The following is a 27,360-nucleotide window of genomic DNA, read 5'->3' as shown; positions in this document are numbered from 1 at the left end:
GTGTTTTCAGCTTACATTAAGGAAGTGGATGAGAAACCAGCCAGCACACCCTGGGGATCCAAAATGCCCTTTGGGCAGTTGATGGCTGAATTTGGTGGCGCAGGAAATGGTGGTTGGGTCCACAGCGTCAGTTTTTCCGCCAGTGGCAACCGCCTGGCCTGGGGTCAGCCATGATAGCACTGTGTCGGTTGCAGATGCCTCCCAAAACATGGTGATCTTGCAACTGAAAACAGAATCCCTCCCATTGCTGAGTGTGTTGTTCGTCTCGGAGAACAGTGTGGTTGCCCCCGCTGGCCATGATTGCTGCCCGATGCTCTTCAACTGTGACGACCGTGGTACCCGCACCTTTGTCTCCAAGCTGGACATTCCCAAGCAGAGCATACAACACAATATTTCGGCCATGGAACGTTTCCGCAACATGGACAAGAGAGCCACTACGGAGATCTCAACACTACTCTGGAGACGCTGTATCACAACAGCCTCACCCAAGTGTCTATTTATGAGGTGGACAAACGAGATTGCCGCCAGTTCTGCACCACTGGTATTGATGGAGCAATGGCCATCTGGGACTTCAAGACATTAGAGTCCTCGATCCAGGGGCTGCGGAGCATGTAAATCTGGCTCTCTGTTCTCTAGCAAGACAACTCGTTCTGGCACCTGCACAGACTTGAAAAGGGATGGTGAAGATAGGTCACTTTTTGAAGCACTGAGAAAATGACGGCTTGGTGGATTTTTTTCCTTTTCCTTTTCATCCCCCAGTTTTGGTGAAATGTGTTGGTTTGAAAATCAGCTGTGATTGTGGTATATATTTGGCTTTGTTTTTATTATTATTATTGGTTGTTGCATTCCATTCTTTGCCAAAGCGGCTCCTTAAAATAGTTTATTGCAGGAAGTATGAATCACTAACTTAAAAGGAGAATTTTGTGTAAACATGTCTGCTAGAACCGAAAAAAATAAAGAAAAAGGGAAAAAAAGCAAGTCGTGCTGATAACTCTGTATCTGTTTCTCCTATGGGAAATATTCCACCTGGAAACTTCGGTGAATTTCTGAAAAGTTTTTTTCTTGGAAAATGTACAACTAGACCATGAGTCAAAGAAGCACAGCTCCCCCCCCTTACCCCGACGGCTTGGGGAAGGCTTGGGAATCACCGGGGGGGGGGGCGCCGGAATGTCTCCCCCCCAGTGTGTGTGTGTGTGTGTGTGTTTGTGTGTGTGGCTGCGCTTGAAGATGTGCTGCTGCTCATGAGGCAATAAGTAACCAAAGAATTAAACCCCCGTGTTGCAAACAATCATCAGTAATATCCAAGGCAACACAATGACCAAATACAACAATGCAATGTCAATATAAACTATATATATATATATATATATATATATATATATATATATATATACAGAACATTGAACAATATGTAATATGTGAAATATGCACTCTGTGCAAAACCAAATCTTCTAAATCTATGAAAGTCCCAAAAGGTGCACTCTTGGTGGATTCTCTTGAAAACAGAGAACCTAATAAACGTAAGTCTTATAATAAGTCTCAGAAAGTCTTTGTAGACGATACAAGTCTCTGAAAGAAGCAATGGGTCAGATTCTGTTCTGGTGAAAACAAGCCGTAAAGCTTTGTTTTTTATGACGTCCAACACTTTGTGACTTTCATAGATTTATAAGATTTCTGTTTATTTGGTTTTGCAGAGAGTGCCTTGGATACTACTGTTCATAAGGCGAGGCAGGGTCCCTCCAAGGGCGGGACATGGACTGGACGGGCAGGGGGAGCCTGGCCAATCACTGGGAAGGGGACCCGTCACGATGCAACTCAACTCTGATTGGTTCCACAGGCAGCGTCAAGTTGCATTTTGTCACCCCATTCATTGATGGCACCCAGGGCAGACCGCCCCCACCCCACCCCCTTCCTCCGCCAGTGATGGAGAGTACCTGGACCATGCTTTCAAAGGATAAATACTGTAATCCTATACACTAACATCAAACCAATGCAACACCAAAACACAGAGGTATCGAGCAGTCTTGGGGTCTGTAGAAGTAAAAAAACAAAGCCCTTTTCTCGCAAAAGCCCAATGCAGCTACTACAGAACACTGAGCATCTGTTAGGGTGGGGGTGGCTTGGCACAACGAAATACCATGGAGGAATTATCCTAGAGGAAAAGCATGGCTGGCTGGCACCCTGAACAGCACCCTGCAACGTTTACTTGCAGGTCCCACTTGTACACCTCCTTGTTTCTGACCTAGGCTGGCTGAACATCCATTGACCAGGACAGCATAACTCAAATGAACACTGCTCCCATCTCATTAACAGTAAATAGGAGGAGAAACATACAAACAGTTGTGTGCCCTCTTATGACCCAATGGTCATCAGAGCCTAGTGGGGTTGGACTAGATGGCCCCTGGGGGTCCCTTCCAACTTGATAATTCTATGATCAGTCAACACTAATATCCTTTACTCGGACATTGCTACTATAACGTACACACACAACAGTGCTCATCCTGCGTGCCTATTTTACAGTTTTGCCTTCACCCTCTTGATTTTTGTTTGCTGTTGTCATCCTTCTCTCTGCTTTATATACGTTACAAAAAGGAAATTTAAAAACATATCGCCGAGGGCAGCACTCTGATTTCTTGTTATGAGTAGCAGTATGTATAAATATCTTCAATTAATGAAGTAAATTACTCTTCAGCAGACTACAACCCCACGGCTTATATGGGTATCTCTGTTACACACACTCGCACTGCCAGGCATGTTTGGAGGTTGGAGGTCGCTGCCTAGGCCCTTTCTCCCAGGCTGAGGACCCCCCCCCCCCCCGTCCCCAGTTCTCTCTTACCCCAGCGCTGGGTGGGAGGCAACAGACATCTCTCGGTGCGGCCAAGTGGACACTGCGCCCGCCTGCAGGCCGAAGGAGTGCGAAGAAGGTCCATCACCCGGGGCAAACTCTGCAGGACAGATGTTGGGGAAAGAAGAAGACGGTCAGGATTTGAGGGTCTCTGGAGACGGGAGGGAAGCAACTGTGATCTCAGCTGGGACATGAAACCTCCTGTGGGCTAGCAGAGGGGATAACATTTTGGGCTGCGGGCTGCTTTTCTCTCCTTAAGACCACCAGAACGATGTCAATCAACATTTGATGATCTCCTTCTATGTCCTTTCATACTGCATGATGGTGTGGTACTCTGGTTTGACATCAACCGATAGGAAGTGCCTACAGAGGGTGGTGAATACAGCAGAAGATATTATGGGCTGTCCCGTGAATCCGATGGATGACATCGCAGAAGAACGTTGCCTCAGGAGAGTGAGGAAAATTCTCAGGGATGATTCACACCCTGGCCGGCACTTTCTTGATCTCCTGCCCTCGGGCAGAAGATAGAGAAGCAGGATTAGTCGCACCAACAGGGTAAAGAACAGCTTCTATCCTGGGCTGTTAGGCTGCTGAATGAAAAGATAACAACAGGGCAACTGACTTTGGGGTTTGGTGGGTGTGCGTCAGTAAATGAGGGGAATTAAGACTAAGAGCTGAGTGGGGGGTGCTTGTGTAATCTCACTGTATACAAGTTGTACAAGTGACAATAAAGTATTTCAATTCAATTTCAATTTCAACCAGAAGTGCCCCAGCACCCTGTCCTCACAGCAGCCGGCCAGAGCCTCCAAAGGAAGACACACACCTGGGACTTGAGCACCTGAGCATTCTCCTTTGAGGTTTCCAGCAACTGGGGTTCAAAAGCATCGCTGCCGTGGGGGCAGAGCACTGCCATTGTGGCTATTAGCTCTCAGTAGCTCTCTCCCCATCCCTGAATCTGTCCAATCCTCTTTTAAAGCCATTCAGCTTGGTGCCCATCACTGCCTCCTGTGGCAGGGAGTTCCACAGTCTAACTACGAAATGTGGGAATAAGGCTCTTCCTATTATCTGCTCTGAAATCTTTTTTTAAAAACCAATTTTTATTGCATACACTCCAACATTTATCCAATTAAAATAGGGACATTCTCCAACATTTATCTGATGAAAATACAGGTGCCCTATTCCATACCTACCAACATTTCTCCGAGGATAATGGGGACATCCTACCATTGCCTCCAACATTTTGCCATTGGAAGTGGGACATTCCAAGATCAAATCAGAAACCGGGATGGCTTCTGTCAATCCAGGACCGTCCCTGGAAAACAGGGACACTTGGAGGGTCTGTTACTGGTTTTTAAACAAATCCAAGTCCAATAACCATTAAACATGCCTCCAGCAGAACATCAAATGGCGTTTGTTTTATCCATTGACTCTAAACATACACTTAACAAATTCAACATCCAAATGTATTACATAATGTAGCCCCTCCAGGGAGAATATTGAGTGGCTGGTAAAAGAAGATCTTGATTTTGGTCATTAGCAGTCAGGCTGGCAAAAATTAATCCCTCCCTTTCCCTATTATATGTTGGGAGGGCTGAGGAAAGTTGAGTTCATTTATTCATGTTTGGTGGGGATTCCCTCACATTAAAAACTTCTGGAATAGAGTTTTCTCCATTATATCCACAATTACAGGCCAACCCCTTTCTCCAAATTGGCTCTGAATCTATCTTCCTTCCTTCCTTCCTTCCTTCCTTCCTTCCTTCCTTCCTTCCTTCCTTCCTTCCTTCCTTCCTTCCTTCCTTCCTTCCTTCCATCCTCCCTCTCCCTCTCCCTCTCCCTCTCCCTCTCCCTCTGTTCCAGTCTTTATTTAGAATAGGGGTCAGCAAACTTTTCCAGCAGGGCGCCTGTACACCGTCCCTCAGACCTTGTGGGGGGCCAGACTATATTTTGGAAAGGAAAAAAAAAGAATGAATTCATTTGCCCCACAAATAACCCAGAGATGCATTTTAAATAAAAGGACATCTTCTACTCATGTAAAAACACACAGATTTCTGGACTGTCCATGGGCCGGATTGAGAAGGCGATTGGGCCAGATCCGGCCCCCGGGCCTTAGTTTGCCTACCCATGATTTAGAACATGGGTAGCACTGGGAACTTTGAAGGGAAGAGTTGCAGTTCAGTGGCTTTGCACACAGTCCTGGGTTCTGTTTCCGGCAGTCTCTTCAGGTGAGATCTGAAACCCCAGAGTGACACTGCCAGTCTGTGTCAGCAATACTGAGCTAGCAGGGTGAGAGATTTAAGGAGGCTTACTGCACCCCAACAGGGCTTAGGAAGGAGGTGGCAAACTACAGTTCCCAGAAGCTCATTAGGGGACAGGTCTGGGCCTGAGGACAGGAGTTCCACAGTTCCCACCCTAGTGCCCTCAGCAAGATGATGCCTGATTGGCTGACCAGAAGCATACCTGGGTGGCTAGAGGAGAGGGAGTAGTAGCCTGGCAGCCCGTGCCCTGGGAGACAGGTGCTTCCTGCAGACAAGGCGGGACTCGTGCTCTGAAGTCCAGGGTACAAGGAACGCTGTGCGGGGAGATAATCCAGGGTCACAGGAGTGTGCCACTCAGTGGTCACGCCAGTCAAAGTTGGAGCAGGGACTGCAGGGCCTCTCACAGAGCACCACTGAAATGTTAGACCAAAGTCCCCCACGGGGAAAAGGACCATAGAACAGTGGGGTGGAGCCTGCCCTTCCAGGCAGGGCTGGGAACATCCCCTGCCTGAAACACCAGGCACACAATTTCCTAGGTTCAGATTATTTTTATTTATACCCCGCCCTTCCCGGTTCAGAAAATCAGGCTCAGGGCGGCTAACAACAAATTAAAAAAACTTAATTGATGCAACAAAAAACAGCATAAAATACAGTATAAAACGTGAATAACAATAAATTCAGAATTCAAAAATCAATTTAGGTGGGAAATCCGTCCAATAAACATTAGATGATCACCAGGGCTAGCTGACTGAATTAGTCCTATTTGGGCCAGCAAAGAGACCAGGGGAGAATTAGCTGTGGGATCCCAGAGCAGGGAATCTTCATAAAAGGGGAGGGGGAGAAAAGGAAGGGGAATAAAAGATCAGGCTAAGTTCAAATTAAAAGCCAGGAGGAATAGCTCTGTCTTACAGGCCCTGTGGAAGGAGGTTCAATCCTGCAGGACCCTAGTCTCATGGGACAGAGCATTCCACCAGGTCGGAGCCATCACTGAGAAGGCCCTGGCCCTGGTGGAGGGTAGTCTAACTTCCTTAGGGCCCAGGACCTCTAAACTGTGATTATTCATGGATCTTAAGGTCCTCTGAGGGGCAGAACAGGAGAGGCGGTCCCGTAAGTATGAGGGCCCTAGAACCGTAGAGCTGGAAGGGACCCGAGGGTCATCTGGTCTGACCCCGTGCAGTGTGGCATCATGAGGACGGGAAGCTTAGTGTACACAATGCGAGGCTAGGTGGAAAATGTCGAATGGCTGCACTCATTAGGTGGTGGCCCCCTTGCTTATCAATAGGAACAAATGTAAGAGTTTGCACTTGTCAAAAGGGTGATGAATCCACAGAAGTCTAGCGACCAGATCAACGGGAGTAACAGTCCTGCTCTATTCTGCCTTGGTCAGATCACACCTGGAGTCCTGTGTCCAGTTCTGGCCAGGTCAGTTTAAGAAGGACGCTGACCAGCCGGAAGGTGTGCAGAGGAGGGCGACCAAGATGATGAAGGGTCGAAACCAAGCCTGATGAGGAACAGTTGAAGGAGCTGGGGATGTTCAGCTTGGAAAAGAGGAGACTAAGAAGAAGGAGCAAGCTTGTTTTCTCCTGCTCTGGAGGGGAGGACTCGAACCCATGGCTACAAGTTACATGAAAGGAGATTCAGTGGTTACATAACTTTATGACTGCTGTTCCACAGATATTGTTGTTATACAATGCCATTCACCATATAGATGGGCTTATGAAGCATTTCTGTATCCTTTGCTGTGCTGAAGAAGAATTCTACGAAAGAGTGGGTATATCCGGAATCACTGTTCACTACGTCTGTTTGCGGAGCACTTTGGCAGCGTTGGACGTCCTAAAACAAAGCTTTACGGCTTGTTTTCATCGGATAAGAATCTGACCCATTGCTTCTTTCAGAGACTTATAAGACTTATGTTTATTCGGTTCTACGTTTTCAAGAAAATCTATCAAGAGTACACATTTTGTGACGTTCAGAGATTTATAAGATTTCTGCTTATTTGGTTTTTCATATTGTTCAGTGTTCTGTGTAGATAAAGAGTTTATATTGATATTGCATTGTTGTACATGGTCATCGTGTTGCCTTGGATATTACTGATAACTGTTTGCAACACGGGGGTTTAATTGTTTAATAAGAGCTGTTGAACAGCGCAACGCACACTTGGGAGGTTGTGGGCTCTGCTTGGGGATTTTCAGTAGAGGTTGGGTGGCCATCTGTCCTGGATGTTTTAGCTGAGACTCCTGCCTTGCAGGGGGTTGGACTAGATGACCCTCGGGGTCCCTCCCAAGTCTACGATTCTATTACTCTTATCTTGCCTCTCCCCCACCCCACTGCAGGCAGATACCCAGGCTTGGCACCCCCAGAAAGTGCCCCACCCAGGAGACGGGGGCTTCATGAGCCACGATCTACTCACGGCCGACACCACGTGGCTCCTGCCAGCAGACAGGGGTCCTTCCCCTCGACGGGGGTCAGCCCCTAGGTAAAGCGGAGGAGGGGGCTTGCTGGACAACGCCCGACCCAGGTTGCCGTGGGAGAAGAGAGGGTAGCCCATCCCTGCAGAGGCAGAAAAGCAGACAGGTGAGGGGCTCCCAGTTCCAAGAACCTTCATGCTTCATTTTTTATTTATTTCATAAAAAATCATATACTGCTTGGCTGTGGAAAGGAACTCTAAATGAGCATGTGTATCTGAAGAAGTGTGCATGCACACGAAAGCTTATACCCAGAACAAATTTAGTTGGTCTCTAAGGTGCTAGTGGACAACTTTTTAAAATTTATTTCTAAATGAACAGTTTACAAAAAGAATAAGAAAAGACCAGGAAGAACAACAATTTAAAATATTGGGGGGAAATAATTAAAATTAGCTAAAATAAAATAATAACAATAATAACAATAATAATAATTTTAAAAAATCGAAGCACATGATCCACATTCTTTTTTTATCTCATGGAATTTATATGCTGCTTGATTTTAATTAATTAAAAACAACAACAACAACAACAACATATTGCCCTTCAGCAAAAGATCTCAGGGCAGTTCACAGAATAAAATAAAAATTAAAAACCCCCAGCAACTTGAAGCAGTGTGCAAAACAAAAACAGCAAGACCATTAGTGAAAACAGTTGAACAGCTATTTAAAACATTTAGAAATATTTGTTTGTCGATTTATTACGTTTATATCCCCCCTTTTCCCTCCACGAAGCTGAAGGTGGTTCTCTTCAACCCCAAAAACAACCAACCAACCAACCCGTGAGATTCATGGTTGGGTGACAATTCGAACCCAGGTCCTGGTGCACCCAGGTGAGTTTCAGAAGCATCCACCCCAGACCCCAATCCCAGCCCATGAAGGTCTCTTGCTGCGGTCGCAACATACCTGCTCCCAGGGGCGTTGGAGACCGCACTGGAGGGGTGGCGTGCTTGGGGAGGGCTGGCAGGTGGCTCTGGTGGTGAGGGGACTCCCGGGGGCCGGCCGCCCCACCTTCGCTCCCAGAGGGGGGAGTCCTCATCGACCCCCCTTCCAGGCTGGAGAGGGAAGGTGCAGACTGAAAGGAAGATGGAGCAATGAAGAGCTTTAGCCAAGGAAAGGGGTGGTGCTGAGAATTGTGGCTGCCTCTTGAACTCGGAACCCGGGGAATATGCGGCTGGGGTGTTCTCCCACCTGCAACCAGCCAGCTCTGGAGGCCAAGGGAGTCTGCGCTCTGGGTTGAAGGAGCCAGGCATGGTCCAGCTTTTACAAACCCATAAATACTGTTGCATGCACTGTTAGAAACTGAGATATATAGGCTAGGTGCCAAATGACTCCTCAAACCAAGGCTGCAGTTGCCAAAACAGAAAGTCTACTTGCCATTTTGGGGCCAGGTGGCCCTGAAGTCTTATTTTTCAAATAATGCACTGGCTGTGACCGATTCTCAGTTAAACATCTTGCTGGTTCAGAGGACAACCTTGAGCTCGGTTAAGAACTTTGAAGACTTAAAGAAGAAAAGCCATATATATATTGGCCCATTCCGACCTCTTTTTTGACCCTGAGTTTAAAAGCCTCTTGCTCGGGGTCATTTTAATGTTTCGCTTTTGTAAACCACTTAGCTTTTGTCTTTACAATCAAGTGGTTTATGCATGATGGGGAATAGAGTAAAATGAAGCAAATGATGAACGGAAGCCTATTGATTTCAAGGGCTCTACTCTGAGTATAACTTAGCACCTAGTATTTAAAGCATGTAGTGGTTCAGAAATGCTTTTAAATTTCCAGGCAGAGATGGAATTGCCTGTTGCCTGAAACCCAGAAGGCAGCTGATAGTGTCGGCAATATCAATGCTTTGAATCCTGTGCCCGTTCTCTCCCTAAAAGCTGTTACTCACACAGAGCTTGGGTTGGGCCAGAGTGAGGTCCACACCCTCGCCGAGTCGCCTCAGTTTCCTCGCTGGCTCCAGAGCGTCTTCCAGATCCAAGTCGGGACCTTCAATACCCAAGCCCTTCCTTTTCAGGGTCTACGGAGTGCAGGCGACAGACAGGAGGTTTGGGGTTGGGGGGCAAACAATCAGCAACAATCCCACCGCACCCCCCCTTAGAAACACCCAACCCTCCCCATAAATAATACTGACCCCAATTGCAAACGATGTTCACATCCCACAAATGTGCAAGAAGGATAAGTCAGCAAGAACAGGAAAAGTATCTCGATAGAATGGCATGCACGATATTGCTGTTATTTGATTTTTTGCAGTGCTTTAATCAATGGACACTTAAGTAAATACCGGTATGAAGGGGCCCATCCAACAGACCTCCAAGGTTAGAACGTAATATATTAAATGCAAAGAGATATAAAGTGAAAAGGCGCCCAGAACATCGCTTTTTGGCAACGTTCCAATATCTCAGTTTGTTCTCTCTATTAGGTCTAGGGAATGTGAGCGGTTCAGTTTGCATTTAAAGCCAAAACATACCAAATTTGGCCTTTCCGGAATGGTACAAAAACCCAACCCCAACCAAGGTTTGCAAAAATGCATATATTGGGGGGGAAAGGGTGCATTGAAGTGGATGGTGCTAGTGAACACAGCACGCAGGGTGGGCTACAGCATTAAAACACAACAGCAGAAAAACATTTAGAACAATTTCAAATTCCTGCGTTGCAGGGGGTTGGACTAGATGACCCTTGGGGGCCCCTTGCAGCTCTGCAATTCTAGGATTCCATGAAAAGCGAATAGGTAAACTTGCATTTTACCTCCAGGATGTCGGTGTTGGTCCGGCTTTCATGGGGCTCACTATACTCTGTGTATTTGAGAAGGACTTTGTCCATGTCTGTGCTGGCGTACTGGAAGAGCCGGTTGGCGCTGTTGAAGATGATGAGGGCGATCTCGCAGTCGCACAGGACGCTGAGCTCATACGCCTTCTTCATGAGCCCAAACTTCCTCTTGGTGAACGTGACCTGGAAGGGGAGAGTGGCGGAACCGCAGAATCGGACGGGGCACCCAGGGGTCATCCATCCCAACCCCACACAGTGCAGGAGCTGCAGCTGAAGAAGCCCTGCTGGGAGAGGGGGTGTGGCCATGGGAGGAGGTGTGGCCTAAGGAGATTCACGAGGGCCGGGCAGAGAGCTTTGGGGGCCCACATTCAGACCATGGGCCTGAGGCTCCCTCTCCTTGGTCCAGTCTCTACAGAGACTGGTTTTGGCTTTTGTTTTTAAGAAAGTGCTTACCTGCCGATTCCTTTGGTCCAAAATCCGACTAATCTGGATCTTTTTCCGGCCCATTGCAATTCGGGGCAGATGGAGGCAGCTTTGTAGGGTAAAGAAAATAAAAATGTATGATTTTACACACACACACACACACACTGTAGAGCTGGGTTGATATATTGACAAATTGTCTGAAACCAATATGGCATTCAGATCGAGATGCCGGTTTCAGACAATTTGAGATAGGGAGGAAGAAGCAGCCGAGATGCCTTCCAGACATTGTGTTTTCTCAGTATACGGAGGTATTTAAGCTGCTGATATATCACGATGTTACTGGATACCGCCCAGCCCTAATAAAGAGGGAACTTCCAGATTGCCTTTGGGGTTTTTTTTTTGCAAGTTTCAATCACGTACTGCAAAATCAGGTTGCCCAATTTAACATGGACTTCTTGCAAAGACACTTCCTTCCCCAAAACCGGACTTTTAGTGAAAATGGAAAGCATGGGGTGGCATTTTGCCTTTTCAAGCTCGTGGGGGGAGGCAGGACCGTTTGTCAGAGCATTAAAATAACGTAAGAAGAGCCTGTTGGATCAGGCCAATGGCCCACCCAGTCCAGCATCCTGTTCTCGCAGTGGCCAAATACCCCAAAGAACCTGGGGAGCCAGATAGAGTGCTCCTGGACTGGGAGGTTCCATAGGAACATGTGAAGAGACTGGCTGGAGACAGAGCATCACCACTGCGGCTAGCAGCCATCGATAGCCCTCTCCTTCATGAATTAGTCCAATCCTTCTTAAAAGCCATCTAAGTTGGCTGTCGCTGCTTCCTGCAGCATTGAGTTCCGCCGTTTAACTCTGCCCTGTGTGGGAAATTGCTTTCCTTTATCTGTTGTGATTCTTTCAGCAGAACATCTCTGCAGCCGCCACCTAGTCTCAAACTTCTGATCGTTGTCCTCTAGCCCTGCCTGTAGAGATCTGCACTCAGGGCCTGGCATGTAGCAGTTATAAACCTTGAATAAAGGGTGTTTTTCCCCTGACATGCAGTTAACAGCCCCTCTTGCAGCATTTGTGATGGAGCCTTTGCAAAATCTGAAAATTATTATTTTAAACTTCTCTCTCGCCCTTGCTCCCAAAGTTGACCCAAGGCAGCAAATGAGCAAAGCAGTTAGAAAGAAAACTAAACAATTATACAAACATTAAGAGTATCACAAACAAACAAACAAACATCTGTTGCGTCCTGGGGTGACAAGAAGGGGCTGTACCACAGCAGGGGGTGAGTGACTTTTCTTCTTCCATGATCCCCAAAGCGGGGGGAACTCATCGCAAGTAGAAACACAGCACCACAGGGCAGCTGGCACACAACATTTCTCCCTTAGCTGCAATTCCCGCATAGTGGGGGGGCTGGATTAGATGAGCCCCGGATATCCAGTCCAGCTCTACAATTCTATGACCTGAAATATACAAATCTGTTGCAAATCAAACAGCTCCATTTCCGGCGGTGGGTTCCGAATCACTGCTTTAAAAAAAATCCTTTTCAGGTCTTGTTCTGTCTTATTGAGCGCTGGGGACTAAATATAGCCAATCAGAACTAATTTTAAGTAGATGGGAGGAAGCAGTGACGCCGTTCCCACGACAGTGGACGTTTAGGTCACCACCCACACAGGGCACCAAAAGGTAATTTTTTAAAAAAAAATGCCCAGAAAAATACACACGGGACCCTCAGTTTGGTAACAGAGAACTCTGGAAACATTCCTGCAGGGAAGCCCACCCCCGTTCTCCTCTCCAGACCTCAAACATTGGGAAAAGTGCTTGTTTAAGTACAAAATTTTCCAATAGAATCATAGAACTGTAGAGTTGGGAGGGACCCCGGGTCATCTAGCTTAACCCCCTGCTGGATGGCTCTCACCACTAGGAAGTTCTTCCCAAGGTGCAGTCGGAATCTTTAGCAACAGCGATCAATCAAGGATGGGTCTCCTGCCAGACCCGGGACGGTGGGGAAATCCAATTCAGTTGGCATTTGAACCTGAATCTAGCCGATCTGTACCTTCCAAAACAACGCGCCCAATGAAGCACAGCTGTCCTTTGAGATTCACACTCCTCTGAATTTCCCAGGGACAACCAAACCGCTTTTTACAAAAAGGCACCTGCCAGGGTAAAGCAGGAATAAAAATGCTACGTTGGAGAAAGCACCTGCCCAGGCTCTGAGATCTTGTGGGGAGGCCCTTCTCCCAGTCCCGCCACCCTCTCAGACAGGGCCTTCTCGGTGGCGGCTCCTCCCAGGCAACATAGGAACTCCCTCCCTGGGGAAGCCAGACTGGCTCCCTCCTTGCTCTCCTTCTGCTGGTGGGTGAAGACTCTCTTGTTCCAACAGGCTTTTGGGAACTGACTGTTTTTAATGAGGGAGCTGGTGCTATGCTGGTTTCATTTTAATTACCTGTATATTTTAATAGCACACACACACACAGTTTTAATTCTAATTAGTACTTAATGGCTTTTTAATTATTGTTTATCTCTCTCTAGGTTTTTAGCTGCTTCTGTTTTATCCGTAAGACACCTTGAGTCCCTGTCTGGGAAGCAGGTGGGATATAAATAAATATAATAATAAAATGTGGTTGCTAACGCAGCTTTGCTGGTAGAGCATGAGACTCTTAATCTCAGAGTTGTGGGTTCAAGATCCCTGCATTGCAGGGGGTTGGCCCAGCTCTAGTATATATATATATATATATATCCACTTATAAGACTTTTGTTTAAGGTTGAATTATGCAGGCTGACAATGGCATTAAGCACAATCCAGTCGATGCTGCAACTGAATGTTGCAGCGCATGCGACACTTCAGGTCACAGCCGAGTTGACCAGTTGTACCCTCTCTCATTGCTCTTTGCTGTTCTCCATTTCCCTTTATTGGTTTATCTAAACTTTAAGGTTTCCCCCCTTTTTTTCTTTTTACAATCAAGTGTTGTGTACGTTCTATGAAATAGATGAATGAATGAACAAAGGAACACTGAGAGAACAATGTGCAACCAGGTTGAACGAGGAAGGAGCAGAGAGGCACTTGTTGTCTTTTAAATGGAAGAGTCGGCCAAAGCGAGAGGAAGCCTTTGGTCCCGCCTGGGATCCGGATCTCCAGTCGCTCTGTAGGGCATACGGCTAACATATTAATAGTTAATTTTTTTATTATTTGTACGGCAGAAGGCCCTCAATGCTGGACCTCAGCGTCCAGGCTGAACAATGGGGGGCAGAGATGCTCCTTCAAGCATACAGGACCGAGGCCGTTTAGGTTTTTCTTTCTTTCTTTTTTTATATAATTTTTATTAAATTTTCTGTTTTACAATTTAGAATACTCATTCAAACATCCTTAAAATATCAATGACTTCCCTTCTTCTCTTTCCATGATTCATTTTGCATGTCATAAATCCTTGCATATTTTACATAAACTAAACCATTCCATATTCCATTATTACACCCATCAAAACTTATTTACACTGCTGAATTTATCTTAATGCTGCCAACATTTTCAAGTGTACACAATTCCCTCCCATATATTCAATAAACATTTTCCAATCTTTGGCCGTTTAGGTCTTTAAAGCTCATTACCTTGTGTTAAGAACTTAATTCGTTCCAGAGGTCCGTTCTTAACCTGAAACCGTTCTTAACCTGAAGCACCACTTTAACTAATGGGGCCTCCTGCTGCTGCCACGGCACAGCCATTCAAGTTCTGTTCTCATCCTGAAGCAAAGTTCTTAACCCGAGGTACTATTTCTGGGTTAGCAGAGTCTGTAACCTGAAGCGTCTGTAACCTGAAGTACCACTGTACAGTCATACCTCATGTTACGTTTGCTTCATGTTACGTTCTCTCAGGTCATGTCCCGCGGTGACCCGGAAGTACCGGAAAGGGTTACTTCTGGGTTTCGCCACTGGCACATGCACCAGATCGCGCCACGCATCTGCGCAGATATGGCGCTTCAGGTTGTGCTCTTTTCATGTTGCGAACGGGCCTCCGGAACGGATGCCATTCGCAACCAGAGGTACCACTGTACCAACACTTTGAATTGTGCTTGGAAACGTACTGGGAGTCAGTGAAGATCCTTTAGAACCAGAGTTATATGGCCCCAGCAGCTGCTCCCAGTTACCAGTCTAGCTGCCACATTCTGGATTAGTTGTAGTTTCTGGGTCACCTTCAAAGGTAGCCCCACATAGAGCGCATTGCAGTAGTCCAAGCAGGAGATAACCAGAGCATGGACCACTCTGGTGAGACAGGGAGCAAGCAGGGAGGGTCTCAGATGGAGCTGATAAACAGCTGCCCTGGATGCAGAATTAATCTGCACCTCAATGGACAGCGGTGAGTCCAAAACGACTCCTAGGCTGCACACCTGGTCCTTCAGGGGCACCATTACCCTACGAAGGACCAGGGAGTCCCAACTCCCCAACACATCCCCCAGAAACAGCACTTCTGTCGTGTCAGGATTCAACCTCAATAACGCAGGCAGGAAAAGCTTATGTAAGGAGCTGCCCAGTTTCATCAGCTGCTTCCTCCCTGGGAAACTCATTAGAGGAGGCAGGAAAGAGGAAGAGAAGGGGGGGGGGAGTTGCTGTGTGAGGGAGAGGGAGAGGCAAGGATGGTCTCCCCAATCATTCCCCCCCCCCCCCGTTTGCCAATTAATTTTTACTACATTTCAAAATTTCTAACAAATGGACATCAAATAATATACATTTATAAGCTGACTTCCATCCCCACCAGATTGATGCTTCTCACCTTTATTTGCTAATCAATATTACATCCCATTTCCAAATTACATTTCAAAAACTTTAAACATTTCGGCATTTCGTCCTTAATTTTTTTTCTATTTTCTTCTTATTCATTTCCCATCGACTGCTCTTTTTAAAATTCCTGCTAGACTTTTACTTTGCTGTAGCATAGCCCCAAATATCACGAAGAGTTACTCTTGACTTTTAGTCCGTCTACATAAAGCCTTAGTTATAAATCAGTAATCCACAAATACAGCCCATCTCATTTTCCTATAAGGGTTACTAGGAGCCTTGGAAACTACCTTACAATCATAGAATTGAAGAGTTGGAAGGGGCCACCCAGGGTCATCTAGTCCAACCTTCTGCGACACAGGAATCTTCTGAACAAGTTGAGGCTCGAACCCACAACCCTGAACTTAAGAGTCAGATGGACGCACACACAAATCAATAGGGTCAGGATGAAGGGCTACAGTGCACTGAAAGTTTCAGAAGTGTGTGATGAGTTCAGAAGTGTGCACTTTGTGTCTCAGCATCTATATATACGGACCCCCAGTCTCTTGCAAATTTTGAGGGGTGAAGGGGAGAAATCCACCCCCCCATGTTTAGGGAGACATCCTAGTGCTGACCATTTTCCTCTTCAAAGTCCAATAGGATATCTGCACGGCATCATGGACAAGTATTGCCCCCCTGGGGGCTGGGGGTTTCCAGGGAAAACACCAGCAGCGGGGAGCAAGTTTTGCACAAATCCCTCACCTGAATCCCTCCAGCAGCAAAAATACCCCCCTCCATTTTACCACTCACAACAAGGACAGGAAAAAACGCGCGAGAACGGCATTTTGGCCCAGCCCTAACTCTAGCCTACCTTTTCCCTGAAAAGCTAGATTTCTATGTGCAGGGATTTAAAAAATATCCAGTGAATCCTCTCAGTTTAGTAGTACAGCCCCCCCACAGGCTACCAACACAGTGAGGCCAGGAGGAAAGCCCCTTACTGGATGAGGCTCAATAGCCTCAATCCTCAATAGATGAGGACTTTCCAAGCATCCCTATTTTCTAGGGACAGTGCCGGATTTACCGGATTTTTTCGCTCTATAAGACGCACCAGACCACAAGACGCACCTAGTTTTTGGAGGAGGAAAACAAGAAAAAAAATATTATGAATCTCAGAAGCCAGAACAGCAAGAGGGATCGCTGTGCAGCGAAAGCAGCAATCCCTCTTGCTGTTCTGGCTTCTGGGATAGCTGCGCAGCCTGCATTCGCTCCATAAGACGCACACACATTTCCCCTTACTTTTTAGGAGGGAAAAAGTGAGTCTTACAGAGCAAAAACTATGGTACATAAGCTGTCATGGTTTCTGATTTGATCCTGGAATGTCACGTTATTCACGTTTCATTATGTTTTTATATATGCTGGGAGCCACCCAGAGTGTCTGGGGGAACCCAGTCAGATGGGCAGGGTATATATAATAAAATTTATTATTATTATTATTATTATTATTATTATTATTATTACTATTATTATTGAAAAGGACATCTCTATTGTCATCAGAGAAATGTTGGAGGAGATGTATCCTGATTTCAGCGCTGGACAGCCAACATTTCTGCCCAAGCAATTCAAGGTGGAGGGCAATGGGGAGAAAAAGGAAGCCCACCTTTGCGGCTTGTTCCATTCCAAGATAGACTGCTCCTCACTGTGAAGGTTCCACACGTTCGCTGGAGCTCAGCTCCTCTCAGTGCAGACCTGGCCTCCTTACTGGGCCTTCTGCTCCTCCCTCCTTAGGATCCAACAGTCTCCCAGGGCTTGCATCCCAGGATCTGGGCTGCACAGGTGTCCCTCGTCACCCCTGCTGCTAATTTCCCCAATAAATGTTTCTGGGTTTGGAATTTGGAGGCTGAATCTGGGATTACGGCACTTTATTTATTTTTGCTTCCAAGCCACGTCCAGCTCACTCTCCCATCCACCCCAGTTGCAAAGTTAACAGAACTGCTTGCTTCTCTCACAGTAGCGATGGGACAGCCTGACGATTTCACTTGGTTTCTCGCTTTTCCGTGTTCAATTCAGGGACCCACTCTCCCCAAAACTGGCTTGACATTATTATATTTTAAAATCGCCCTGTGAAAGCTAATCAGCATTTTAGTACAAATTACACAGAACGCACACGTCTTTGGAAGTGAATTTTGCCTAGCAGAAATGTTTTTTGCAAAGCCATTTCCTCTTTTGACCCTCAATGGGTGTGTGTGTGATTGTACCTTACTCTTGTGTGAGTTGTTTTCAATAGTTTTCAATATGGTGTTTTAAAACTGCAATCCACCAGGGAACCTAAGGGTAAAGGATACTTGATACATGAACAACATATTGCATGGATCCGAGTGTGATTTTTTTGTGGAATCTTCACTCTACTGTTTGAATATTTACAGAAATTACTCGGCTGGAGAGCTGTACCTGCAAGATTCAGCAATGTGTGAAAGTCAGAGGGTAGTTTGTGTTCCAGTTTACAGGTTGCTTCCGAAAGTGCGGATCATTTTCCTGGATCTTGCTGTTTGTTTGTTTGTTTGTGTCTGCCTGCTTCCAAACGCTTAAGCATGGGAAGAAGATAATGTGGAAACAAAATGCAAAAAAAAGAGAGCGCTGAAAATAAGAATGGAAGGCTGAGCCAAGGTCCCAAAATAAAACAGACGACAGGAAACCGGGGGATGAGGCTGGCCGTGACCACAAAAATAGGTAGCCGGGAAGAGCGGGGGGCTGCAGGGGGGGGTGTCTTGCCTTTCGGAAGAGCCAGTCAGGACCGTGTGTCAGAGAGCAAAAAGTCCCTCTCTGCCTTGAACAGAACGGCCAAGATTTGACCGGTTCAAAAATGCTTGGGGGGGAATCCCCCCACAAAGCTCTCCCCACAAATAGAACAACTGCGCTGCAAATAAAGACTGCATCCTCTCCTTAGAACATAGAGAGAGCTCTGCTGGATCAGGGCAAAGAGGCTCTTCTAAGCCAAGCGTCCTAGAGTCACAGATTCATTGCATTGTCAAGTTGGAAGGGGCCACGAGGGTCATCTAGTCCAACCCCCTGCAATGCGAGAATATTTTGCCCAGTATTGAACCCACAACCCTGAGATTAAGAATCTTGTGTTCTACCCTCTGGGCTACGAGGGTGCAAAAAGGGCTGGTGAGGGAGCTTCAGGATAGGTTCAAGGGCCGCATAGAAAGGACTCGGGGGCCACTCACATTCCACCCCCCAAATCTCCATTCCTGCTTTACAAAGATGCCCACTAAGTGGATATAAAGAGGGGTACCTGGTAACTCCACCTGGCCAGCCACCCCTTCCCAAATCCTTTTCAGCCTCTTGTGAATTTTATAATTTGATTTTTCTCGTGGTTGTGCTGTTTAATGTGCTTTTAAAGTTGTTTTGTTAATAGTGTGAGAATCTTTGCTAATACAATCTTTCACGCAGTGCAGGGCTCAAACCTACGACCCCCGGAATTAAGATGCTCTACTGACTGAGCTACCTAAGAGCTGTCCTGTTCTCACAGTAGCCAGACAGGCGCCCCAAACGCCAAGCAGGATGCGAGATCAACAGCCTCCTCCCACTCTTGCCCTCGGCCGTTCCAAGGAAGACTGGCTCTGTCCATGGAAGCTCCATTTAGGAAGCTCACATGATTTCAACCCTCTCAAGAGCATCCCAAGATTTGAGAAAATTTATTTTTAAAATGCCCATAAGGTCCACTCCCGTCTCCCGTCTAACAGACTCCCCCACCCTCGCCGCTGGTCTAAGTGACTTTTCCCCACAAACTGCTCGTCTGGAATGCGAAATGTGCAAGAAGATCACCAAATATCCAACAGCAGCCAGAATCTTATCTGCGAAGAACTGGAAAGAAGTCCAGAGAAAGAAGCGCTCTCTGCAGAACTGGCAAAGCTAACGGCGTGAATAAGAGAGCGGCACGATGGACAGTTTATGGCAGCATGGAAGCCTTTGGGGTTTTTAAATTTATTTTAATATAGCAATTAAATGAAATCACGGGCAGGATTTGAAATCTGAGCAACGTGGAGAAACGATAATATGTGAAATAGAGGAATGTATATTAGATGACATGCACAATGTACAAGTGAAACTCGAAAAATTAGAATATCATGGAAAAGTTCATTTCAGTAATATAACTGAAAAGGTGAAACTAATATATGAGATAGACTCGTGACATACAAAGCGAGATATGTCAAGCCTTTATTTGTTATAATTATGATGATTATGAACTTTTCCACGATACAGTGGTACCTCGGGTTAAATACGCTTCAGGTTACAGACTCTGTTAACCCAGAAATATTGCTTCAGGTTAAGAACTTTGCTTCAGGATGAGAACAGAAATTGTGCTCTGGCGGCACAGCAGCAGTGGGAGGCCCCATTAGCTAAAGTGGTGCTTCAGGTTAAGAACAGTTTCAGGTTAAGAACAGACCTCCGGAATAATTAAGTACTTAACCCGAGGTACCACTGTATTCTAATTTTTCAAGTTTCACCTGTAATAGAGGAATATGTAGGACGTGGGAACCCAGGTTCAAATTCCACTCAGCCACAAAGCTCAGTGGGCGATTCTGGAGCTGTTGTTGCCTTGGCCAACCTTGCAGGGTTGCAGTGGGGATTAAATGAGGGTAGAGAAAACCAGGTATGCCTCTCTGAGCTCATGGGGGGGGGGACTTAAATATGATATACATGAAGTCCCTCCAAGCACATTAACAGCTGCATTCCTTATTTTTAAGAATGATTTACGATCCAAAATATTGTCGGTTCAGAGGCCAAAGTCTCAGCTCGAGAGTTTGATACTTGGGTGTTTCGCAGCAAAACACTCAGCAACGTATTGGGATTCCGAACTTAAAAACTCATCTAGAGATTATCAGGCTCACCCTAATACATCAGGTTGGGGTTTTTTTCTTGGCCTCTACAGAAATAGTCATTTTTATTTTTATTTTTAAAGTCCTGGCTTCTGCGTCACGCACAGAAACGCCATCTGCCCTTGCTGATTCTGGCTAATTTCTGGAGTGACACAGAGTGAAAGTCGCAGTTTATTTTGGGGGGGTAGCAGTTCCCCATTCGCTGTTCCGGTCACAAGCCTCCTCTGCAAAGTGGTCGGGGTGGGGGGTGGGAAGGGGGTTTATACTGAGACAGGGGGCGGAGGAGGTGGAATCCCACCCAGCCTTTAAGAAAGAAAAATGACCTAAATCCCAAAGTGAGATGGAGCCTCCTCAGGAAGGGAAAATCTACCTCTGGACATCAGACTGGGGTGAGAGAGAAAATATTGCATCTTCAGGTCCTGTATCCCTGAAGGGGCGTCTCCACTCCCATCGTCCAGCCCAGACACTGAGGTCCAGCTCCGAGGGTCTTCTGGCAGTTCCCTCCCTGTGAGAAGTGAGGTTACAGGGAACCAGGCAGAGGGCCTTCTCGGTGGTGGCGCCTGCCTCGTGGAACGACCTCCTGTCAGATGTCAAGAAGATAAAGGACTGAGTTTTAGAAGACATCAGAAGACAGCCCTGTATAGGGAAGCTTTTCATGTTTGATGTTTTCTTGTGTTTTTATGTTTTGCTGGAAGCCTCCCAGAGTGGCTGGGGAAACCCAGTCCGATGGGTGGCATATTATTATTATTATTATTATTATTATTATTATTATTATTATTATTTATTATTATTATTATTGGCAAGCGTCCGTTTGGCCATCCGTCGTGGGTGAAAGGATGTCAGAACAGATGTGTGCTTGCTTTGACACCCAACAGGACTCTTTATATGACATTCTATTGGAACTGAACCTCCATGTGCAGGGGCAGTCTACAACAAGTTGCTCAATGCTGGACACCAGGAATTCAGTGAGGGCTGTTTCATAGAATTGGAAGGGACCCAGAGGAGCATCTAGTCCAACGCCCTGCAATGCAGGAATAAGCAGCTGTCCCATAAGGGGATCAATCCTGCAACCTTGGCGCTATCAGCACCACTCTTTAACCAGCTGAGCTATCCAGTTTCATCAGGCTTGTGGGCTGAGCACCGTTGGAGAAAGGACCTTAGGTGGACCTGTCTGAATCCAGTGAGGGTGATGGCCACTTAAGACTGCAAGCCTAACCCTACTTACCTGGGAGCAAGCCCTATTAAATTCTACTTCCAAGTAGACCTGGTTAGGCTGTGTAACAGAGACATTGTCTACCCTGCTCAGAGAACACTGCAGTCTGGCCTCCAAGGCTCCGCCGCCCAAATTTAAGATTTTAGAATCAGATCCCTGGATATGCAGAGTGGGTTTTGTTCCAGCATCTAAGGCACGGGGGAGAATTTTGATCCAGTTCACATTTAAATCGATCAAATCTGCGGTATCAAAAAAATAATAATGCAAGAAGCAGGACGTAGGCATTCACTTATCCAAATTTTGCAATGCAGTTTTCCAAACACGAATATCTCAGTACCTAAAAGTTAAGACAACCTACAAAAATACTTTGCATGAGGAGATCTTTCCTAGTTGAAACGGCCTACAAAAATGTGTTTATTATCTTTGGTTTTTTTATTTGTTGCATTTATATCCCGGTTTTTCTCTAATCTCTACAACATCCCTGTGAGGTAGGTTAGAAGCTTAGAAGCAGTGACTAGCCCAGGATCACACCGACTGGGCTTCATGCCCAAGCGGATATTCCAACCCTGGTCCTGGGTCAATATTCTAGCCACTGCAACAAACTAGAGAAATTCGCACTAAATTATTGGAGTTTTTTTTTACAAATTTTTAAAGACAAATTGCTACAGAAATGCAGGGAATAGAATTTAAATTCAAAAAATGAGAAGCTTAGATCAATAAATGACAGCAGTTTATAAAATTATGCTAGGCATGGAGAATGTGGATGGAGAAAAGTTTTTCTGCCTCTTTCCTAACATTTGAACTCGTGAAAATCCAAGGAAGATGAATACAGGACCTTTCTTCACACAGTGCCGAGTTAAACTATGGAACTCCCTCCCACAGGAATGTTCACCAGCTCGGGTGCATTTTTAAGGGGCTGGGGGGGGGAAATCAAGGTTTATAGTCCTTCTCTGATCTAGGCCTCGATGTCATTTAACTAACCGATACCAAGTTCTGAAACAGCAGCTACAGAGGAAGAGGAGAACTACAAATAACAACAATAATCACAAATTAATTTTCTCTACAATTGAAATGCCTGGGAAAGTTTCCATTGCCAAAACTGTAAGATCTCTGGGGAGAGAGTCCTTTCCAGAAATTAATTTCAGGTGGGGAGGAGAGAAGCTGGAGGAGCATTTACTGCTTAATGCTCCCTTGTGGGGAAGGAGCACGATTTTGGTTTTTTTCCCACTTAAGAAGGTCTCTGCAGCAGGTCGAAGGGACCCATCTAGTCCAGTCTCTGGTCAAAATAAGTGACCAACCAGACCCCCCCCCCCCGAAAGGGCTGCCTTCAGGTTGTATTGTATTTAATTATGGGGTATCAGAGTTTTTAGGGGGCTAACCAGGCTGGGATAGCAGGCTTGTTGGTTTCTGAATGTCTGATGTACGGGTAGATTTTCGTTGTTCTGGATGGGACAATGACAATAAAGATTACCATATCGTCTAGTTACTTATCTCCTTGGCTCGGGGGTCACATAACTCCAGACCCTCCAACACTTCTCAGATGGAAACACTGACATCCTTAGGAAAAGCAGGACATTGTGGGATCAAATCAGAAACCGGGACGGCTTCTGTAAATCCAGGACAGTCCCTGGAAAAGAGGAGTCCTCTCAGAGTCTGAATTCTCTGTGCTGCCTAAAACAATCCTCACTGAAAGAAGTGAGATTAGAGGGAGCCAGGCAGAGGGCCTTCTCAGTGGTGGCACCCACCCTGTGGAATGCCCTCCTGTCAGATATCAAGGCGATAAAGAACTTTGCAACTTTTAAAAGACATCTGAAGGCAGCCCTGAATCAGGAAGTTTTTAATGTTTGATGTTGGAAGCCGCCCAGTGTGGCTGGGGCAATCCAGCCAGATGGGTGGAATAATAATAATAATAATAATAATAATAATAATAATTTCCTGCTTCCAGCATAAAATAATAGAATCATTAGTAGCACCCGCTCCCATCAGATGTCAAGGAGATGAAGAACTATCTGACTTTTAGAAAACATCTGAAGGCAGCCCTGTATAGGGAAGCTTTTTAATCTTTAATGTTTTATTATGTTTTTATATAAGTTGAAAGCCACCCAGAGTGGCTGGGGCAACCCAGTCAGGTGGACGGGGTATGAAAAATAAATACACACCTTTCTTGCGGAAATCGCACTCGCTGCCCATCTGCTACCATGGGCGTAGCTGAGGGGGGCAGCTGCCCCCCATTAAATCAAAATCAATACAAATTTGAGGTTCTGTCCGCCTTCACAAAAGCTCCCCCCTCCCCAATATATTGGCTACGTCCATGTCCGCAAAAAGTTCAAGGTTTGGGCACAACTATATCAAACTCTAGAGAGCTCAGAAAGCAGGATTCTCAAGAGCATGGGTAGGCAAACTAAGGCCCGGAGGCCGGATCCAGCCCAATCGCCTTCTAAATCCAGCCCGCAGGAGGTCTGGGAATCAGCGTGTTTTTACATGAGTAGAATGTGTGCTTTTATTTCAAATACATCTCTGGGTTATTTGTGGGACATAGGAATTCGTTCATTTTTTTTTTTTCAAAATATAGTCCCCCCCCCCCCAAGGTCTGAGGGACAGGGGACCGGCCCCCAGCTGAAAAAGTTTGCTGACCCCTGCTCAAGAGTTACTCTGGCAGGTGCCTAAAATATCAGATGCTCTCTCCACAGTAACTCAAAGCAGGGCTTTTGATGTGACCTTGTCAGCATATATAAGGCCTCTGCTCAGAGATCTGGACTGCTTGCCAGTTTGCTACTGGGCTGAGTTCAAGAAAGGCCTTAAAAACTTGGGACCAGTTTACCTGTGTGATCATCTGACCCCTTACATGCCCTCTCCATAGTTTGGAACCGTGGCATTGGGACGACTTACAGGTGCCCGCATAATACCCGTTCCCCTTTTGCAAGAAATCAATCTTTTATCGTGGCAGCATTTACACTCCGGAATTCCCTGCCCGTTGACACCAGCGCAGAACATATCTTTTTTTCCAGCACCTGCTAAAACATGTTTGTTAGGCAAAGCCGAACCACACACATCAAATGCTGCTGTATCTTTTAATACATTTTTAGTTTTTTGTTGATTTTATCATTTGAATGTTTTAAAGAGTAGTTTTTACCTTATTGTTCTCATTCTCTTTGTAAAGCACTTTGAGGTTTGTTTGTTTGTTTGTTTGTTTGTTCCTAATCAAATGGTGTATAAATTTTATGAAATAAATATGTGCTGAGATTTATCAAGATTTTGTTTCAACGAGCTTTTCCACCTTACAAAAATGTGTACCTGCCGTTTATTTTAAAACAATCTTTGTTTGTACTTTGTGTCATTTCTTAAAAAAACCCTATTCTTAGCCAGTTTTAGGGAAAGTCTGCAATTCGCCATGAGACACCCCAAACTCGTGCAGTTCCAGACGCATTACTGATGCAACAGAAGATTGTAGATGTGGGGGTGAAAGTACGGTGGTCGTGGAATCGCTTTAAATTTTTCAAAAATATCACTCTTCTCATTGCAAGGACAAGAGAATGGAGGCATCGCAAAAACTTTGCAGACCATGAATTTAGGAACAGCAGAAGCAGTCGGGAAGAGAAGAGTTCAGGGATATTTTAAAAAACAATTTTGTAAATTGTGTGTCCTTGTTTCTCAATCTGATCCTTTTCCATGGTTTGTATGTTTTGTGGTATTTTATGCATTGTGACTTGCTATTATTTTTATTGATTAAAGTTTGGTAAATCTTTGTTGTAATTGTTATCGGTAAGTGTAAACTGTTTAATGATTATTTCATTTTACCGTTTACTATTATATTCCCATGGATTATTGAATATTGCTTTATTTGATATGCAGTTTATTTTAAAGATATGTTTTCATTGTGACTTTTTTTGTATTGGATCAGATCGTTATTAGGTGTGTGATCTTTGCTGTCTATTTTGTTGTTTCTTCAGCTTGCAAATTTTATTTTTATTTATTAAATTGGTATACCACCATTTATCTGCAGATCTCATGGCAGTTCACAACAAAAAAATACAATGTAAAAACCACAGTGTGAGTCAAAAACTCAGTTTGTATACTGTATTATAGAAAAATATGACACCTTTTGAAAGATAGAAATAAATAATGTGTGTGTACTCAGATGCCCGACTTGTGTATATAAAGGAGTACACAAATTAAAAGTGAAATGAAATAGTAATTGCAATTCAGCGAAAAACAGCCCATAATCTGACACTGGATGCTTGGTGCCACTCACCTTGGAAGAATGGAGAAAATTACATGAAAATTTGAGATATTGTCAAGGACTAGAACCTCTTTTTTATTATTTGACATTTCCCCATGACATATATAGCAGAAGCATCATTTGGAAGACAAACCACATCTAAAGCCTGGCAAGTCTGGATCTATACTTGATCATCAGATAACGCCAATATTATATACTTGGACTTGCTATTTTAACTCACGTGCATCTGTGCTCGTTTGACACACCTATTTTAAAGTTTTGCTCCTCATCTTTCAGTTTGCATCTGTGGTTATAACTGCTCTCTCTGTTTTATATACGTTATAAAATGATATAAAAAATCCTTATGAAGGAAAAGCGACAACTCTCCGCAGATTGTAACGCTGAGTTGCTATTTAAAACTTCCCACAAATCCCCCAAAATCCTCCCCTTTTTTGTTAAAGAAATTGGGATTAGATTTTAGAAAGGAGACCCAAGCTTAACAACTGAGTCTACCTCCTCTAGGGAAAGATGGAGGAGATTGGGAGATTGGAGGAGAGGGGAGAATTACCGTAATATGTTTAATCTTCCCTCACCCCCATTAAGCAGAAGGCTGGATCACTTATCTAACATCCTTTAATTTCCCCGTTTTGTCCTTGCAAGAAGAATCTGGAGAGATGGCTTTGTGGTGGGACCAGACTAGAGAACGGTCTCTTGCCTCCCACGCCGGACACCATAAATAAGAACAGCACAGCACCTCCATTTCAGAAGGAAATTCAGAGCCCGTCTGCAAATTGGGGTTACCACACCAGGTGCGAGGAACATGTAACTCCGAAAGGTTATTTTGCTTTTCGTCTTTTTATTTGCACCTTCTCTCACTTGCTTTCCTTTCCCCTCCCCATTCCGTTTTCCTTTAGTGCCACAACTATCAGGAGGACAAGGCTTCCCGCAGAAACGGTGCAAAGATTTGAATCTCTCTACAGCACCCAGCAAATCTACAGCACTTTATAAATAATGATGATGATGATGATGATGATCTTATATATATGCAATCATAGAATTACAGAGTTGGACTCCAAGGGTCATCTAGTCCAACCCCCTGCAATGCAGGAATCCCAGGTTCGACCCCAAGTTGAACTCCCATTCTGAAACTCCCGAGAGCCACTTCCAGCGAGTGTAGACAATACTGAGATGCAAGGGCAGAACATCAGGAGGACCCGTTTCCCGCAAGGATGGCAGGCGTGGAGACCTCTGAGCATGTACAGAGCGCCTTCCCAGCCTTCCAAATGTCCCCCACCCCAACCAACACACCTCTCTCTCTAAGCTTCGCCAGCCCATTCATTCTTTGGAGTCCTCGCCTCCCCTGGCGCTTACCTGACGCACCTGTGCTCAGGTGTGCGGTCCTACTATCCCTCTGCCGGGGGAAAAGCCAAGCTCTCCGCCTCAGTAGCAGATCCTCTGCCCCGGCGCCGCTGCCCGGTGGGGTCCTCTTCTTGCAAACAGCATTGCATGAATTGCAAAAACTGAAATATGATGATTGCTGTTGCAAAGCGCCCTTGCCC

At 45.5% G+C, this 27,360-nt stretch overlaps 1 protein-coding gene across 1 annotated transcript in view; it reads right to left on the bottom strand.

Moving 5' to 3' along the window:
* MEF2B (myocyte enhancer factor 2B) overlaps nucleotides 1-27,360 on the bottom strand; it is a 38,232-nt gene extending 10,872 nt beyond the window's left edge. Inside the window, exons 1-8 of the mRNA XM_081896018.1 lie at nucleotides 27,173-27,360; nucleotides 10,781-10,859; nucleotides 10,307-10,510; nucleotides 9,450-9,578; nucleotides 8,468-8,636; nucleotides 7,511-7,650; nucleotides 5,303-5,414; nucleotides 2,837-2,945 (exon numbers count right to left, since the gene is read on the bottom strand). Of these exons, the coding sequence (XP_081752144.1) occupies nucleotides 2,837-2,945; nucleotides 5,303-5,414; nucleotides 7,511-7,650; nucleotides 8,468-8,636; nucleotides 9,450-9,578; nucleotides 10,307-10,510; nucleotides 10,781-10,834 (917 nt within the window). The 5' untranslated portion in view covers nucleotides 10,835-10,859; nucleotides 27,173-27,360. The remainder of the gene's footprint in view (nucleotides 1-2,836; nucleotides 2,946-5,302; nucleotides 5,415-7,510; nucleotides 7,651-8,467; nucleotides 8,637-9,449; nucleotides 9,579-10,306; nucleotides 10,511-10,780; nucleotides 10,860-27,172) is intronic.

The sequence above is a fragment of the Podarcis melisellensis genome (assembly GCF_964234715.1).
Source record: "Podarcis melisellensis genome assembly, chromosome: 18".
NCBI classification, from domain to species: Eukaryota; Metazoa; Chordata; class Lepidosauria; order Squamata; family Lacertidae; genus Podarcis; species Podarcis melisellensis.
The sequence above is the reverse complement of the archived record's forward strand: the minus strand, read 5'-3'. Positions and strand labels throughout refer to the sequence as shown.